Here is a 19,795-nt window from a genome sequence, read left to right as displayed (position 1 = left end):
GAGGAATTAGATAAGTACCAGATCGACATAATAGGGGTGACTGAAACAAAAAAGACCAAAACTAGTGAGATCTTTCTGAGCAATAAATACAAAATGTTATATTCAGGCAGTGACAATCAAGGAAAAGAAGAAATATCCATAGTATTCAACACAAAATACGAGACTAATCTTCTTCAATGGCAGTCAGTCTCAAGTAGAGTAATGTGGGCAAACATGAGAATGGGGAACTGGACAATGAGACTTACTTGTGCCTATGGTCACACAGAAGATTCTACTAAGGTAGAAGTGGAGGAATTTTTTGATGCTTTAGAAAAAGCAACTGACACAATGAAAAAGGAAAACTTGGTCCTTGTTGGGGATCTAAATAGCAGAGTAGGAAATGATTATAAGACATACAAAAATATTTTGGGAAGATTTGTAGAAAAGAGCAAAGCTAATAATAATGGCAAATATCTGTTGGATTTCTGTTCAGGACATGGACTGGTTATTACTAACACCATGTTCCAATATAATAATGTGCGCAAATTCACATGGAGAGAAGAGGCAAGGAATAAGAAAAGTCTCATTGACCATGTTATTGTTGATAGTGATGTTTTCTCCCTGGTGCAGGACACCAGAGTGTACAGAGGATTTGAAATTGGAAGTGATCACTATTTAGTCTTGAGCAGGATAAAATTGAATTTCATATTGAAAAGAATAACATGTAAGAAAGTTTTAAAGCGAATAAAAGTTGAGCAGCTCTCAGATGTGAACTGTAGACTAAAATACAGAAAGATTATTGAAAAAAAAAACGAAAGAGTTTGAGAACAGGAATCAAACCTTGGAGATTCAGTGGCAAACTCTGAAGAAAACATTGATTGATTCTGCCCGAGAGGCATGTAGTGAGGTTGTCTGCAAGGATAAAAAAATCAGAACACCCTGGTGGACACAGGAAGTTAAAGAGGCAGTGAAGGAAAACAAGAAAGCATATCAAAAGTTCCTCTCAAATAAGTCAGCTTGTGCTCATAGAGAATATAGAGACAAATGCAAGAATACTAAACACTGTGTAAAACTAGCTAAACAAAAGTCACGGGAGGACTTTGGCAAGAAATAGAAAATAAATATCAAGAAGGTGGCAAAATATTCTGGAGGTTGTTGAAGAAGCTTAGGAATGGAGGAAAGAGTGTTGTAAAAGGAGTTAGAGATGATAAAGGTAACATGAAAACAGGAGAAAAAGATATCCTTGAAGTATGGAGTAATTACGTTGAAAAACTGCTAAATGAAATAAGCAGTGATGACAGCAGAGTGGTAAAAAACACTGACCAGGCATGCAGTCAGGAATACATATCCATGCTTGAAGTAGAAAAAGCCATCAAAGGCTTGAAATGTGGAAAGGCAGCAGGAGTAGATGATATTCGACTAGAAATGCTGAAGTATGGTGGTATAAAAGTCTTACAGGGGCTGAACTGCATAGTTCAGAAAGCCTGGACAGATGGACGAATTCCTGATGATTGGAGTAGAGCTCTCATAGTACCCATATATAAAAAGGGAAATAAAACTGAATGTGAGAATTACAGAGGTATTTCCCTACTGAGTGTTCCTGGCAAGATCTATGCAAGTATACTTGAGAAACGGTTGAGAAGAATTGTGGAAGAAAAGCTGGGTGAAGAACAAGCTGGATTCAGGCCAAATAGAGGCTGTCAGGATCAGATCTTCACTTTACGACAAATAGTCGAGAAAGCATGGGAATATAACAAAGATCTGTATTTAAGTTTTGTCAATTTGGAAAAAGTGTATGACAAGGTGCCAAGAGAGAAGCTATTCAATACGCTGGAGTTATATGTTGTCAATGGGGCATTATATCAAGCAATCCTTAATCTTTATTTGAGTTGTAAGTCAGCAGTTAGAATTGAAGGAAGTACAGGAAGATGGTTTAATGTTAAATCTGGTGTGAGACAAGGATGTACATTATCCCCTCTGTTATTCATTATCTATATGGATCACATTATGAAGGAAAGTGGTATTAAACCTGCTATCAAAATTGGAGATGTTAATATCAGCTTTGCTTTATGCAGATGATGTTATACTTTTAAATAAATCCGCTACAAGTCTGCAAGATTCTCTGACTAAATTGAATAGCTGTTGTAATAGATATGGTATGAAGGTCAGCAATAAAAATAGGCAGAATTATTGAAAATGTCAACTGTGTTGTGAATGGAGAACCTGTGGAACAAGTAAAACATTTCAGCTACTTAGGCACGATTTTTACTGAAGATGGTAAATTAAATATAGAAATAGACAACAGAATCAGCAAAGCTGGTATGGTGGGAAGTCAACTGAATAAATTCATATGGAATAAGAGAGAAATTAGTCGGAACACTAAATTAGCTGTATACAAGACAGTGTTCAAACCAGTTTTAACTTATGGATCTGAGAGCTGGGTCAGAAGTAAAACACTTGACCAAAGACTAGAGACCGCAGATATCAGAGTCCTGAGAAAGATTAGAGGTGTGAACAGATGGCATCAATGGCAATATCATATTAAAAACGAGGATATTTGGAAAGAACTGGGCATTGTCAGCATCCAGGAATGCATTAGCAGAGCTAATCTCAGGTGGTATGGTCACTTAAACAGAATGGGCAAGGAAAGATTAGCAAAACAAGTGTTCTCTGCCAGGTTGGCAGGAAAACGACCCAGAGAAAGACCAAGATATAGGTGGATTGATACGGTACAAAGTGCCTTAGACGATAGAAATATAAGATCTGATAATGTTGGAGTCTTGACAAGTAACAGACTGATTTGGAGGAAAATTGTAGATAGGAAGTTAGTAATGATGTAATTTTTTCATGTAGTACTATCATATCCTGTACACCCCTTGAGGGTACATGGCAGAAATTTGATGATGATGATGATTAAACAGCTTTACTTTTAACATATGCCACTAATGTCATTTGTTCACTCACCAAATTTTCTTCAAAATCCTCTTATCTGGTCAGCTGCACTCAATCAAATGTTTTATTTCTAAATAAAATCTCAGATTTTCTTTATACTCTCGTGAAGCACTGTGAGACAGTGCTTCACGAGTATAAAAGAACTAAGTGAATATTCAAAAATAACTAGACAAAATTATATGCACTATCATTTAGATGCCAATGCATGTATGTTAGGAATAAAACTGTACAGTATTAAAGAACACAATACAGTAAAGATTTATGCCATTTAAAAAAATTATGCCACTCAAAAGGCAGAATAAATTAGAACCCTCAACAACAGAATAATCTTTATTAATAATTATGGAAACAACTATGACAGTATAACAAGACTTCGGTTTAATATAAAATCAATCAAAATAATCACCTGACATTCAAACCTTCATATCATGGTCATCATTTGGATTATACACATATATATAAAGAAAAAACAGCTATACTACAATCTATATAGTATGCTAAATTCACACTAATTTAGTCAACCATTAACACTACTGGCCTGACTGCTGGTGAAAAAACTTCCTACGTCAAAGTTAGAGTCCTGTTATTTAGTTACAAATCATTAAAAGGTATATTCAGCTAGAAAGCAACAAGCTCAACTATAATTACTCACAGATAAATTACAACAAAAACAGTATATTGGTAGCCAATAAGGGCAGAAATTATTGCTTAGAGCTATAAAGTAAGGGTTTGCTGGAGAACTTGAGTTGTAGGCTGAATGTATGCAATCCAAATTCTTGAGATTTTTATGTCACCATCATGGTTTAGATGAGGATAGTTGATCAAAATTTCACAAGGTTCCTTGAAGTTGAGGTCACACCAGGTTTTTGTATGATGTAAGGAACAGGTACTTTTCCAATCAATTTGGTGTAGTGTTAAGAGCGTGATCCGAGAGGCCTGTTTTACCAACATTGTTAAATTTTGTTGTGTCATTTGTGTTCTTTTTTATAGATTGGAATTGGACATCCAGTTTCACCAATATAAGGTAAGTTACAGGTGAAATGGATTCAGTATACCCAAGGGTGTGCCAAGAGGGAGAGGGGGTACCTTGGAGGAGTTGAATATGTTTTTTAATTTTATATGTGGTTTGAAAGTAGCATTAAGACTGTAATGGTGTAGAAGTCTATTTATTTTATCTGATAATCCTTTAATGTAATCTATATTATTTGCAAGTTTTAGTGAAGTTTTATGAAGAATTTTATTGATGGTATTTTTGCTGCAGCCATGTTTTTTATGAGCATTGATGAGCTATGATAAACAATTAAATGCCAGTTAACTGTTTATCATAGCATCCCATAACCTACAAGGATAGGTACATTGCAAGAAATGAATGAATGAATGAATAAAAAAATCTTACTTTCTTTTAATGAGCTAGTGCAGGTGCAAAACAAGTGTGTTATTATTAATTATTATTATTATTTTTTTTAAAAACTAGTCTAATTCTCTCTCTGTTTTACGTAAATACTACTTGCAACTGTAAACCTTTCAGATTATCTAACCCTTAATCATGTAGGTAAAGGGTTAAAAAAAATCTGAAACCCTGCTCTACGTAACACAGGAAATATTAAAGCAATTATTTTGTAAGAAATTCATTAACTAACCTGCTTTTCTATGTCAGATACCTTTCCCTTCAGTTGATTCTGTAAAACATCTAACTCCAGCTGTTGTTTCTGAAGTCTCAGAAGCTCTCGCTGTTTTACTAATAACTGTTTTAATACTTCTGCCTGTTGTTTTTCTTGTGTTTTAACTTCTCCTTCATGAGAAACATTTCCTACCTGAGCTGGCTAAAGGAAAATATACAATATTTAATTTCTTTATACTATCCAATTTATTAACAGTGCTTATTTAAGAGTAAAAATACAAATTATTGAAATTCAAGATCATTCTTTTTAGGTGTTCCAGAAATTACACGTATGCAAAATAAACCTGCATAAAGATAAAACTTGTTAATCAAAGATGAAAAAAGTGACACTTAAAAATATTATTTTACTTTATTCTTCCATAATGCGAAACTTAATATTTAATTAAGAATGCTTAAATATTAAAAAGAGTTAACAAAAGGAACTCAAGATCAAAGTGTTAGATTTGATTATAGTGTCAGAGGGTGTTTCAGTTAAAGACTTAATTATTCTGCCTCTGGTTGGTGACAGTGATCATTCGGTACTCACTTGGGAAGTGGCTAGGTTTATGAATGTTCCATTCAGAAAAGGTTATATGCTGAATTACAAAGCAGGAAATTATGACCATCTGAGGAGTATACAGAGTTTAGTGGAATGGAATTGGTTGCTGGATGGGAAGAATATCAACATTGCATGGAAGCATTTAAACAATACTTAAATGATGCGATATCAGAATGTGTCCCAAGAGTTCGAAGAATAAACAGGGTAGGAGTCAAATGGATGTGTAATCTTATTAAGCAAGAGATTCGTAAGAAAAGGATGATGTGGAAGGAATACCGCGTCCATAAGGATGATGTCCATCATGAAAATTATAAGCAGCAGGCTAGAATAGTCACAACTATTGTATGGAAATCAAAGTCTGAATATGAAAAGAAATTGGCCCCTGCATGCTAAAGACAATCCACAAGATGTTTATCGATATACTGAAAATAAAAGAAAAATTAATATGAAAGAATAACTATCCTAAATACAGATGGCATGAGGGTTACAGATGCAGAAGAGGTTGTTCAACTAGTGAGTGTCCGTTTTGTTAAAAGCTATCAATTTGGTGTACACGACACTGAGCTCACTGCTACTTCACTGGATGAAGAAACTGGGGTGTACGAGGATGAAGTAATAGAGCTGTTGCACAAACTGAATAAGAATTCAGCAATAGGGACTGATGGGATATCAGTACATGTGCTAAAAGAGCGTTCAGCTGAACTGGCTGTTTAACATGAGTTTTAGAACAGGGAAGATTCTGTGGGAAAGAATGTATGGCAATTCTATTGCACAAGGGTGATGCAAAGCCTGATGTATCCAACTATTGACCAATCAGTATCTCAGGAATGGTGGTGAAGATTTTGGTAAAACTGGATAGGGTTTGCATTCAGAAATGGGGGTGATAGTGAATCTCTACTTTGCAACATGGTTTACTAAGGGAAGGTCACGTTTTAGCAACTTGATTATGATGATAATGAATACAAACAGAGCAGAAAATGAATAATAAGATTTGAAAAGAATAAAAATTTTACCCCTCCAAACATTTCTTATACATTTGTTTATAGCAGGCGAGCTCTCTATTAATGCATTTACAGTGTAGTAAAAGCTTTTACTATTTTGATTCTGAATCCAAATTATTAAACAGCATTCCACTTCCCCAACGATATTTCTTTCTTTTTTTTTTTTTACTGTAATTGCTGATACTATTGATGGTATAAACATGACAAATTTAAGTAGGAGATTTGCCATTTTCAGATTGCCAAATTATGTCTAGTTTAGTTTCTATTGAAATCAACTGAATATTTTTGTCACTTACAGCATTTTAACAATCATTATTTCTCCATTTATTTGTTTAGTATGCATACATATACTGTTGTGTTGTTTTTACTACCCTCGAAATATGAGCACACTATTAATTTGGGAAACATTTTCGGCAACAACTAAACAAGACAAACATAGAAGGAATTAGCAAACTAAACATTTCTGCTGCATATTATAAAATATCAGTGAACTTCAAGCAATATAAAATATTTGTAAGCATAGGGTTCTGTTTCACTACATGAATTCAGAATCACAATTTATTAGTCTGTTTAATGTATGTAAACATGAATTCTTTGTATCTTGAGCTTGTAAGTAGAAGTTTACCTGTACACAAAACACCTGTAATTCATTGACTGCATTGCTAATGTGCCATCTGTTAGATTTCTTTGTTAAGTAGTTTTCCCTCAGAACAGGCAAACCGGCCCTGTGAACACACACATGTACAGACATAAGACATTCCTGGAATGAGGATTAACCAACTTATTCCAAAGGGTTTTGGTTTTGAACACCTACAAGGTGAAGTGTGGGTCTACGTGTGAGCATAAATCAACAACAAGTAGTATTAAGGATATGAAAAATAAAATAAACAAAAAACCAAATTCTCATGGCAGAATGCAAAACAATATTAATACTGTTCACTGTAATGAAAAGAATGAGTCAGAAACTTAATCTGCTGCTCACATTCTTAAAACAAGCATATTGAACTTGAAAGTACGCCTGTTTAATAATGCGTAATACACAGTTAATGATGATACAATCGACTCTCATTATAATAAACATGACTATAACAAACTACTGAAAAGTCCCAAAATCTCACAGGTATACAATGGTATGATAAATAAATTTCAACATAGTAAACTAGCCACTAAACCAAACTATTCCTGTTGTTTACTACAAATTTCTATAGTGAGGTTTGGCTAAATTGTGAAAGGGTGAATGTCTGAAAATACCACACAGCTGTCTGTTCTGTTTTGTGCTATAAGAAGAAATATTTTTTTTGCATTTCATTAATTAATTAATGTTAGTTCATTATTATTAACTCTTTAATATTCGATCTCAATAAAAAAAAAAAAAAAATCTTGAAAAAGGAATAGTAGTAAAAATACCTGATTTGCTCCTAGGAACTTTGGATTAACATGAATGGTGTGCTGTGTTGGTTTCTGTGCAGTCACAGGCCAAGCTGGGTCCATCTGTTTCACACGAACATCAATGGCATACAGTTTTTTATTTGGAAAAATATCTGTCCATGTCTGACGCAACTTGTATAAAAGCATCCTAGTCCTTTCATCAACCTAAACAGTGACATTTCATTAAGAAAGTTATTCACAACATATTTGCAAGTAAATATGCTCATTCCATCTTCAGCATTCTTTGACTAAACTGGTGAGATTTAATTAAGATGCTATTCAGAATACATTTTAATGTAAAAATGCTTAATTTAACTTCACCTTCCTTTCCAATTCAAATTAGAAATAATTCCAGTACATCTAGCCAAAGCAATTATTTAAATACTTCATAACATGTCTTTATACTGAACAATTGAGAATGAGTTGGTGAAATCATATAACTTATTGCAATTGTTATTTAAATAGTCAAACAGAAATTGTTTTGGCATATACCTTCAAAATAAGCTGGTTTCACCTGAACACAAAAATTACCCATTTTAACTGTATTGATAGTATATAATTATCAATACAGCATGTCTTTTCTCCTGGCAGTTAATGCATACTGTATATAATAAACAAACATTAAAATTAATACCTTAAAATAAATTCTTAATACAGTATTCTCATCTTCCAACAGTTAATCATATCAGCAGAATCTCTATACATATATGTCAACAGTGCAGGATTCTCAGTCATTCCATCAAAAAAGACCAATATTCTCTAAGCTAAGGTGTAATGCAGAGTGGAAGTTATAAATAAAACAGAATTTATATATGCAACATTTACACACATTCCATATAACATTTAAATGGATAACCATAAAAGCTAATAATATTTATATACCTTAATCTCCACAATAAGTATCACAGATCACTTTCCAAAACAAACCATATACTCAGAAGTACACTGTTTCATAATTTTCAGCAAGGCAACTAAGATCACAAAGATGCACCAACTCCATGACCTTAATTGCCTCCTACTGTCTGCCAACTGCATGTTGGCAGACAGTAGGAAGCAATTCTTTATTTTATAAATCAAATGCATTTTTCTAAAATAAGTCCCCCAAAAAACTGATTTCAAAGACAGTTGTACAAACTAAGTAAAGAAATGATGGTAATACATATCTCCACAGAGTCCCAGGATTCATTTGATTAGATAATCAAATGAATCCTGGGACTCCCCCCTCCCCAAAAAAATAAAACATGGAGAATGGCATTACCAAATTGAAACAGACCTATTTATACTCTATTTATTATATGACAAGTGTTTAAATGTTCTGTAGACAGATCAATTAACTTAAAAGACACTGCTCAGTTCCTTTATTAATATGTTTTTTTTTTTTACTTAATGGCTTCAAAATAAGAAAGCAAAGCTACATGTAAAAGTAGCTAATAAAGGTCACAGGAAGACTTCAGTAATGACAGAAAGATGAGTATTAAGAAGGTTGAAAAATATTCTAGAGGCTACTGAAAAGTTGTGAAATGAAAGAGTGTAAAAGGAATCATAGATGATAAAGGTGACATTAAAAAGAAAGACAGATATTCTTCATATCTGAAGTAACTACTCTGACAAAATATTAAACGAGATAAGCAGTAATAGAAGTAGAAAATAGTACACTAAAATACCATTAAATTTACATATCAATACTTGAAGTAAAAAAAAACCTGCCAGCTGTCTGAAATGATAATGATAAATTTAGTCTGCTGGAGTCAGACAATATTCAACCAGAAATGGTTGAATGGGGATGATGTTACACAAAAAATCTGACTATATTTTTGTGTAAAGGTTCCTACATAATCAGCTTTTAGTTACGTAATAGTTCATGTTTACCCTTATTATATATTTGTTTGTTGTTCTTAACGTAGAAGAAGCTACTAGCATATGTGGTGAAACTCGAAGGTTTAATTAAATATCTATTATGACACCTATTAAATTAGTGTTAGTTTTTTTTTTATTATATTCGTTTTTCAGTTGATAAAATCAATATACTCATCTTATAAAGGTTCTTAATAAAAGTTCTAAACAAGATTCAAACATACAAGACTGTGGAGGCTCTGATTGATGGAAACATAGGAAAATGGGTTGATGAAAAAAAAAAAAAACCAGGTGTAAGATGGGTTCACACCATATGCACTATTATTCATCATCTATTTAATTCATATCATAAAGTGGAATTAAAGCTGATATAAAAATCAGGTTTATTTTTCATTACTGATTGACATCTGTTGATTAGAAGCTAACAATAATGCAAACTTAATTATGCTGTAATTAAGTAATCAATAATATCCTGCACACCCCCTGAGGATAAAAATTAAGAACATAATAATGATTACAAGACTGTGAAGAAAATACAATCATTTTCTTCGGAGTCTGCATTAGGAAGCTATAACTCATTGCACCCAGATCTCTTATCCAAAATTTAAAACCTCAGATCAACATAACATATCATAACACATGCACTTTTTATTCATTATTACTGAATAATTATAGACAATATTTATATTACATTTCACTGTGAATTTAAAAGCATTAATTTTTGGGGAAAAAAATGGTACTACTGTTCTACAAGTTTTCCAAAATATGAAATCAAATTTGCAAGGAAGTCTAAATATGTTTATCAGCTATCCAAGACAAACTTTTTCTGAAGTTCAGTTTCATAAATGTTGATTCACACTGTCTAACTTATCATTAGAACTGCTTACATCCATAGAATGCACAACTCAAAATCTATCTATCTATCAGTGACATAAAAAAAGGCACATGAACATTTTTAAAATGTCAATACATTATAATAAATCAACCTGTGGCTAAATGTTTGGAATTACAGCCAAAACAACAAGGCTATGAGGTCTGTATTATGGCAGTTTCTTCGGAGTCTGCATTAGGAACCTATAACCCATTTTGCCCTTTTGTGGAATGAAAAAAACTGAGGGCCCAGGACAAAAAATTCTGTCCCCTTCATATAGCATAGTCAACTGATAAGCCTTATAAAGAGTCATCAAACTCTAGATGGATTCAAATCCATGCCTTTCCAATCAAAGGCAAAGGCCGCTGTAGTTACTAATTAAAAAGAAAAAAGAAAAGAAAATTACAAAATATAGAGAACTACATGAGATTTGTTTAGTGTAATGGTTTGTAAATGAGTGGTGATGAGAAGTACTAGAAATCTGAAAATCGACCAACCTTTGCTAGTATAAGTTATCAATAATATTTTGAGCTTCTTTAGAAGTTTCATAGCTTACCTTCCTAGTTATAAAATATAATTCATTTCAAAATAACACTGGCATTGTAACATTCATTAATTTGGATATTTTATTCTTTTTTTCTAATTTCAATGCTAAAATGAAGTCTTCTGGGTATCGTCCTTGATTAAATATCATTAAATTGGTTCTGAAGATGCAACTAGAAATCAACTCAACAAGCTAAAGGATTTTCTTTTTTCCTTTTTATTAATGTAAAATTTAAATGCAATTTAGAACTTTTTTACGTGATATATCCTGCTGCTGGAAACACCGTTGTTTATTTATTTAAACCAATGCCTATATGTTTAATGACCCCACTATTTTTTTTACCTGACAGCATCATGAAGTATAAATATCCAGAACTCACACACTTTAATGATGCTGTCAGCAAAAAGGCAGTGAAATATGAAGTATAAATATCCAGAACTCACACACTTTAATGATGCTGTCAGCAAAAAGGCAGTGAAATATGAGTGTCATTTATTCATTTTTTTTTACAATCACAACTCATTACTATTGAATATCAGATAATGCATTTAACTTGAAAATAATTATTTTATAATTATAAATTTCTGCCATATAAACCCAGTATAAAGAGTCATTATAAAATAAAATAAAAGGTTCAATGTCGGAAGAACCACTCCAGGGCTTCATTTATGCTGCTGAATCCATCCATGGAGCAGAAGCAAAAACTTTGGTCAACAAGACTTCATCTCAAATGAAATGAGTGGTACAAATTATTGAAAAATTATTAAAGAAATGCAATATGATCTACATAATCAGCAAAATGAACCAAATGATCAAGTATATATGGCATTTCAAAATGTCAATGACACATCCAGGATGAATAACTATACAATAATATATATAAACAGAGAGAAATATACTCACGGTACATTTCTGAGAATCAAAAGGTAAAAATAGCAAGGTACTCAAGGATGAAAATGAACTGTGAGCAAGAACTACTTCGAAAAATTGGTGAATATAAGTGAACTTCACTATACATTCTTTGTCAGAAATAATCATCCAAAAAGAACTTCCCATTGCCTGAAATAATTTAACAATACAAGAATTTGAAACTGCACTAAAAATCCAAAGGAGAAAGGACCTTAGGCATCCACCCCTCACCTGGATTGGATGGTATAGTGGCAGAGACTATTAAACCTGGAAGAAAGGAACTTCAGAAGCTATTTAATATCTGCAATATGGCTTTAGCAACATTCAATATTCCATCAGAAAGGTAGACCTAATAATACCAATACCTGAAAAGGCAATCTAAATTACAGAGGACACACTACTTCCTACCACATTAAAAATCTATAATGTAATGCTTCTAAATTGAATCATTGATGGCATGGACAAAGTTCCATACATCAATGCAGGAATTAACTGAGTCCACCAAGAATTATTCTCTCCATGTCACCCATAGTCTTCTGCCAGAAAGAAATCCTTAATAATCTGAACACAAACAAAGCATCTCGTCCTAATGTTATCCCAACTCTACCACCAAAATACCATCCAATTGCTCTCAACTACTATTTTCTCTTACTGTAGAGAAGGTCATCAACAGCCAACTCCTGCACCACCTAAAAGCCTACCAACTAGTCAGTGACCAGCAATACAGATTCTGCCACTCCCAATCCATGGCAATACACTAGCTTTCACCTCTAGACTCAAGCCATGAAAAAAATTGAGAGAAATTCCCATAGTTGCTCTCGACATTTCAAAAGCATTTGATTGGGTTTAGCACATGGACCTACTTTGCAAATTCAAATGCTTTTGAAATGCTTTTCTGTACTCTGCAATTGGATTGCCAATTTCTCACTGGCTGCTCAATATGTGTCACAGTTGATGGTTTCCTGTCCTCAGATTTCCCCATCAATGCAGGAGTACCACAGGGTTCTGTACTTACAGCCACTCTCTTCCTCTTGTATATACATTGAGTTTAGCTTTGCATTAGAAACAATCCCCACCAATTTACATATTCGGTATGATAACAAAGTATCAAGTGATATCAAAGTCGTGTGTGGATACCATAAATGGGCACACCTATCCTCTGTACATAATCAGTAAATATTTGTAATGGGGAAATGTGGCGATATAAACCAGTTTGACCACGGGCAGATAGTTGGGGCCTGGAGGGCAGATGCTAGTATTTCGGAAATAACCACACTTGTTGTTTGCTCCCACACTACTGTATAAAGGGTGTACCGAGACTGGTGAACAGACAACCAGCAGAAGGGCTTGTGTCGGTCAGCCATGACTGATTTATCCTAGAGACTGTTGAATGTAACGACAAGTATCTCAGCAATGATGTGCAACAGTCATACAGCTCACCACCAGTACAACAGCAGGACAATTCGACTTATTTCCACATGCACCATGTGCCAACCTTGCTTCACCTGGGGTTCCACAGTGGATGATAGATGGAAAAAGCTTGTCTGGAGTGATGAGTCCCGTTTCCTGCTACACTATGCTTATGGCTAGGTTTGCATGAAGCCATATCCCCTGATTGCATAGTTGGGGTTCAACAGGCTGGTGGAGGTAGCATTATGGTCTGGGAAGCTTTTTTAGGTCAGTTAGTTATCATCTCATAAACACTGAATGGTGAATGCTACAGGAACCGTTAGCCGACCATCTCCATCAATATCTGCAGGAGGTCTACCACGACCACAGTGCCATCTTCAACAGGAAATGTTGGAAGATGGCTTGTACAACTAAGCAAGTGGTTGTACAAGTTAGTAGGTGTTCCTAATGCAAAGCTAACTCAGTGTAAACTGAGTTAGCTTTGCATTACACTCCATTTCTCCTTTTCATTTGGAAAATCTTGTAAAGCTCAATTGTTAGAACCCTCAAGATCCACCATGATCAGCATCCTGAATGCTAATTGCCTAGCTATATCCTATCCAAATGGGGCAAGGACAACCTTGTAGACTTCAATGCCACAAAACTCACTCCTGTATGATCTCTCGCAAAAAGAACTCGCATCCCTCTCCCTTGTTTCAATAATACCCAGATATCCAAACACGATCCAATTTCCCTTCTTAGAATGACCTATACCTCCCATCTTTCCTAGCACAACAAACACATTTCAACTATAGCTTCTCCAGCAACCAAAAAACGTGGTGCACTTTTTCGCACAAGACACTACTTCACACCTGCTAACACTATAAAAATCCAAAATCTGCCTAACCATGCTTGGGAAGATTTCGGATTTGTATATTTGGGGTGGTGCACTAAAAGCATCTCTAAAATTGCTCGATTCTATCCAGAAGAAGGCAATCTCTCTCTCTCTCATAGATGTTCAGTTTCTGACTTGTGCCTCTTCTACAGATACTTTCATGGACAGTGTTCTGCTAAACTGGCCAATATTATTCCTCCACTTTCCTCCAAAATCGTTAGAACAAGAGCCACTGCTAACCAATAACCAATAAAACAACAAATACCCTTTTACAGTCCACCTTGAAATCAAACCAACTTCACTGCCTCCTCTTTCGTTCCATCTACTTCCATTCTTTATAACAGACTCCTCACACTTTGCCTTCCCCAATAAAATGTGAACAGAAGTAATCTTGCTTTCTGCAGGCCAACTAAAGGACACAGGAACAGTCTAAGAAATGAAGAAACAATTTTTGCAATACATAAATTCCTTTTGAATGAGATTCATAAACCAGCTGACAGAGCAACTTGGCTCATCTTCCTTTAATAAATTCTCTTCATGAGTTGTTATATGCACATTTTTGTATATATATTTCCATAGTCATACCTGGTGAATTATAAAGATATACCTAACTGATGGACTTTGCAAAACAAGCAAACCAGCTGGAAGAACATATGCCATTTACAGACATAATACACTGGCCTCACAGCCTTAGTTGGCAGCCATATATATATCAAAACAACCAACCAATCTTCCACACATTTTATTTCACGAATGTATTAAAGTATCCCAAAGTATCTGAAAACACATTACCAAAAAATTTTGATACCTTTACTATGAGTTATTTTTATCTCTGCATTCAGTACCAGATTGTTATGTAAACATGCTAATCCACTATTTTTCAGCAATTCCAGAGAAAAGTACTTGCATATGGAAACAGGACTTCTCACTGAAATAGCTCTCCATATGTAATCCCACTGATGAGACCACAAATAATGGATGAAACCAGTCTTGGTAATGGCTCTTCCCATAATGCACATTATACACATACCCTAAAGTCTGCTGTTCATTACAGAATATTAGAAAAATTTGATAAGGTCAGCTGCCTCTACATACAAAGTGTAGTCATGAAATAATTTACGTTAAATTTGTTTGTTCGCGCTTAGGTAAATTTATTGTGTTATTATTTTATGGCATCTCCATGGAGACTCATCGTGGGGGACCCAAATTAATCATTATGCACACAAATCCTATCATACCTCTCCTTGAATCCATTCACTGTCAGGGAACTCACAGCCAATTCTGGCAATCCATTCCACTCACTCACCACTCTTCATGCAAAATATCTGGTTTTTCACACCACTACTAATCACACTCTTACACATCCATAGATGGCTTCTAGTTCTCTGACTAGATCATATATTGAAAATTTTCACTTGCATCAATTCGATAAAATCCCTTTAATATCTTAAAAGTTTCTATCATGTTCCCTCTTTTCTGCCTATCAACTAAACTTTGTAACTGACAAACCTTCACCCTATGCCTGTAGGGAGTATTCAACAGACCTGTCACCATCTTAGTCACTAGTCTCTGAATCCTCTCTACCACCTCGTCAAGATGTGGCCAAATCATAGCTTTATAAAGAGGGATGATAACTTCTCTATCTTTACTTGTTAGCATGTTTTCAACATCCAAGTAATCCTTTGAGCTATTTTACCAACTTTTGCAATATGCCCTCTGAACTTCAACTCTTTGTCCACCATTATCCCCAAGTCACCAGCCTCATAAATTTCCTGCAACCCAATACCATCAATATGATACATCATATGCAAACTTTTCAACCCATAGTGCATAACCTTACATTTGCAACAATAAATTGACAATCATTATCCTTTACCCATAATGCCAATTTATTTAAATCATCCTGCAGGATATCTACATTATCTCTATCAACTACTGCTCTCCCAGCATCATCAGCAAACAACTTCATATCCCCTTTAAATCTTTTCCTATGTCACTGATATACAAATTAAAGAGTAACAACCCTAGTACCAAACCCTAAGGTACTCCATTAGTTGCCATCATTCTCCTAGATTCCATTCCAAGAAATAATTTCTTTTCAAGTAAAATTTGCTTTCTTATCCAACAACAACAAAAAAAAGACTTTTTACATAGAAATATATCTTGCAACTCATCCAAGATTGAGAAGAAAAACACATTTAGCATACAAGAATTCTTAAAATACATGAATTTCTAGAAAATTGTCAATACTCAAAAAAGATGAATATTCCATACATTATTTGCATTTTCAGTCTTACTGTGATTATTGATCAGTTTCGAAATCAGCTCCAAAATGTGTCATTATATACAATACTAAATTCAGTTTCTTCTACATATGCTTTTACTTTGTTCATCAAAATGAGTCAAGGTAATTTTTTTTCAACTGACCAAACTCATTTTGCCATTTTAAAAGTTTGTGTGATATATAAATGATTAAAAGTTATCCATTGGCACAGGCTCTACTATAGTATTGTGTACTGCACTGCTACTCTCCAGTTTAGGTGCAAGTTAGACTAAGGATGGAAATATTCTAGCATATCCACCTAAGGCCTCACACAAAACATTTTATTAAAGACATTACTTTTCAGAATTTCTAGCCAAATGTCCCAAATGGTTAATGATGAAAGTACATACACATACATGGAAGATAGTGGAAATTCTGTAAGAAAACGGAATCACCAGAAATGACAAAATATATTTTTTAACATGAATTTCATTTTTATACATGCTAATCATTTCTGAAAAACTGAAATACTTTACACAATTTATTTTCTGTAGTAACAAACAGGATGAATTAAGTGCATACCACATAATTTGTGTTGGTCAAAGCAGATAAAGAAATTTAAAGTTATCATTTTTTTCTGCTTCATTCAAAGCATGGATACTTCTACCAGTGTAGAAAGTGCACATAAGTAAACTACAATCTTATTTAAAAAAGGCATACTTATTTTTTTTTGGCTTATAATACTTTCAAAAGTTGATTTCTATGTTTTCGTGCATATTTATCCCTCAAATAACACCGCCCATTATAATACTTTAATGGAAAAATAAGCACTTTGAGAAGAAGTGACGAAATAATGACCTAAATGTGGACCTTCCAAAAGACAGGATAAGGCACCTTCTCTCCTTTACATAAGATATGTAAAGTAGGTTTCTTGAATTTCTTTGAAATTAGTTCTATAAGTGCCCAGCATTTTTTTTTTAAATTATCCATGAAAGTAAACAATTTCATTCCCCAGGATTATTTTAATAACTTATAAAAAACTTGAAACAACAAAGAACTGCAAATAGTGCACAGCTAAATCAGACAAGTGGCATTACCATCTGACAAATGGCATCGACACCAACATAATGTCATTCATCCTCACAATCATTCAGACCAGACCTCTTACTCTTGACTGGAACCCAAATAACATCTACATCCACTACTGTCTACCTCCAATGTCTGAATTACATACTTCATAATTCTTTTTGGCATAAGGATGGTACCTGTGCATTTGTGAGATCAGACAATGCATATCAGAAAGTGACAAATTTAGATTTCCCCATTTTCACCTCCTCTGGCACCAGACTTTCTTGCATCTTTTAATAATATTAATTTGTTGCATTTACCATTCTCCAAATTCAGATAACCACTAAAATCTATTCACATTCCATTCCATGAAACTCAACTATCTGCAATCCAGCCATCCAAGTAGTCAGGCCATCATCCTAGGCGACTTCAACATCCACAATTCTACGTGGCTTCCCTTTTCCAACTAGATATCAAGCAGGGCATGAGGCAGACATCTTGACTGCTTACCTATGCAAATTGTACACCTACCTATATGAATCCCTGATAACCATCTTCACTCTCCCAATACTCTGGATCTCTATTTAACCAGTTTTCCCCTCCAAATACAATGTAGAGGACACCTCTACATTGTATTTGAAGAAAGAGACTTGCATAAGATTGTGCTCAGAGTTAAGCAAGTCTCTCTTCTCTGCATCTCTCTCTCATAGAATATTATTCCTCAAACCATTCCCAACCTCGCATCCTCTGACACTATAAAGAACCACCAAATTTCTACTCCTCCTTCTCTGGCCTGATTATTTTTTCTGTTCATCTGACCCTAACTCTCAAGTCACAAAAATTATCCTCATTGGCATGAAGGTCTTCATCCCCATTCAACCCAAAATCTTCATCTGCTTACTAAGACCTAGTTCAAGAAAAAGCATATTGAAGCAAGCAAAGAAAAAAAAAAAAAAAAAAAAAAAAATTCAGCTTACCACAGGTGGCTGGCATCAAGAACCCTAGCATCATACTGCCTATACCAAAGCATGCTACAAATGCAAAATTTATTAATAGATCTAAATCTGATTTTATAAAGGACAAATGCAGAAAACTTGACTTCTGTAGAAATGGAAGCTAGGTATCTTCTAGTCCCTTGCTAAGACTGCTGGATGCAACTTATACTCACTTGCACATCCTCCCCTCTCTCATCCTGATGGCATCACTATTACTTCACCCAAGGATAAAGCTGATCTCTCAGCATCACTATTTTCCTCAAACTCCTACATAGATGATCAAAGGAAATTGCATACCATAATCACTTCCGATTACACCGTATGCCTCCTGTATTTTTTTTTTTTTTTTTTTTTGTAACAAAAGACATCAGAAAATTACTAAATTACTTGAACACTAAAAGTCTATTGGTCCTGATTGCATCTCTCCAAATGTTCTCAAACATTGTGCTCCAGAACTAATACTTGTTCCACATAATCTCTACTTCTCAGATATATATATAACAGGTACTTATCCCAATGTCTGGAAATTGCATGTCCAGCCTATCTCAAAAAAGGGAGCCTGAGGTCCATCATCAAACTACCAACCAATCATCATCATATCAGTCCTCTACAAAATAATGGTTCTCCATTATTTTGGAGAGGACTTGAAAAATTTGCAAATGAATCATTTCCTGATATCTACCCTCAAGATATATAGGATCCTCATCTGCTTACTAAGACCTAGTTCAAGAAAAAGCATATTGAAGCAAGCAAAGAAAAAAAAAAATCATAGTACCACATGATTAAATTGTTAGTTTATTAGTAAATAATAGGAAGGTGAGAAAATGTTCTTTTGGGTTCATAATTGAAAATCCTTAGAAATGGAGGAAAGAGTACACTAAAAGAAACAGATAAAGGTGACATGAAAAGTGAAACTAAAGATATGCTGCATATCTGGAGTAATTAAATACTTAAATTAAACAAACAGTGAACAGAACAGGGGTAGTAATATTCTTGAAGAATGCAATCAGGAGTGTATATCAATACTTCAGGCAGAAAAAAAGCTGATGTGGAAAGGCAGCAGGAGTAGATGCTATTCAGCAGAAATGCTCAGATATAGAGGTATAAAAGTTTTGCAATGGCTTCTGTATAATTCAGAAGGCCTGGTCTCTCATAGTACTCTTGGATAAAAAGGGAATTGAAAACTGAATCTCCGAATTACAGAGGAATTTCTTTACCAAGTGTTCCAGGCAAAATTTATGCAAGTATACTTGAGAAATGGCCAAATTAAAAAAATTAGTGGAAAGGCAGCTTGGAAAAGAACAAGCTGGGTTCAGGCCAAATGGAGATTGTGAGGATCAGATTTCTCTTTATGATAAATAGGTGAGAAGTTATGGAAATATAATACAGATCTTTACTTATATTTTGTACATCTGGGAAAAGTATATG

General features: G+C 34.2%; 1 protein-coding gene across 1 annotated transcript in view; it reads right to left on the bottom strand.

Moving 5' to 3' along the window:
- LOC150104858 (uncharacterized) overlaps positions 1-19,795 on the bottom strand; it is a 265,378-nt gene that overhangs the window by 157,003 nt on the left and 88,580 nt on the right. Inside the window, exons 3-4 of the mRNA XM_090395375.1 lie at positions 7,559-7,744; positions 4,572-4,754 (exon numbers count right to left, since the gene is read on the bottom strand). Of these exons, the coding sequence (XP_090251501.1) occupies positions 4,572-4,754; positions 7,559-7,744 (369 nt within the window). The remainder of the gene's footprint in view (positions 1-4,571; positions 4,755-7,558; positions 7,745-19,795) is intronic.

The sequence above is a fragment of the Typopeltis vanoorti genome, chromosome 7, assembly GCF_054136105.1.
Source record: "Typopeltis vanoorti isolate ZY-2024b chromosome 7, IOZ_Tvanoo_1.0, whole genome shotgun sequence".
Lineage (NCBI taxonomy): Eukaryota > Metazoa > Arthropoda > Arachnida > Uropygi > Thelyphonidae > Typopeltis > Typopeltis vanoorti.
This window is presented reverse-complemented; position numbering and strand designations above follow the sequence as displayed.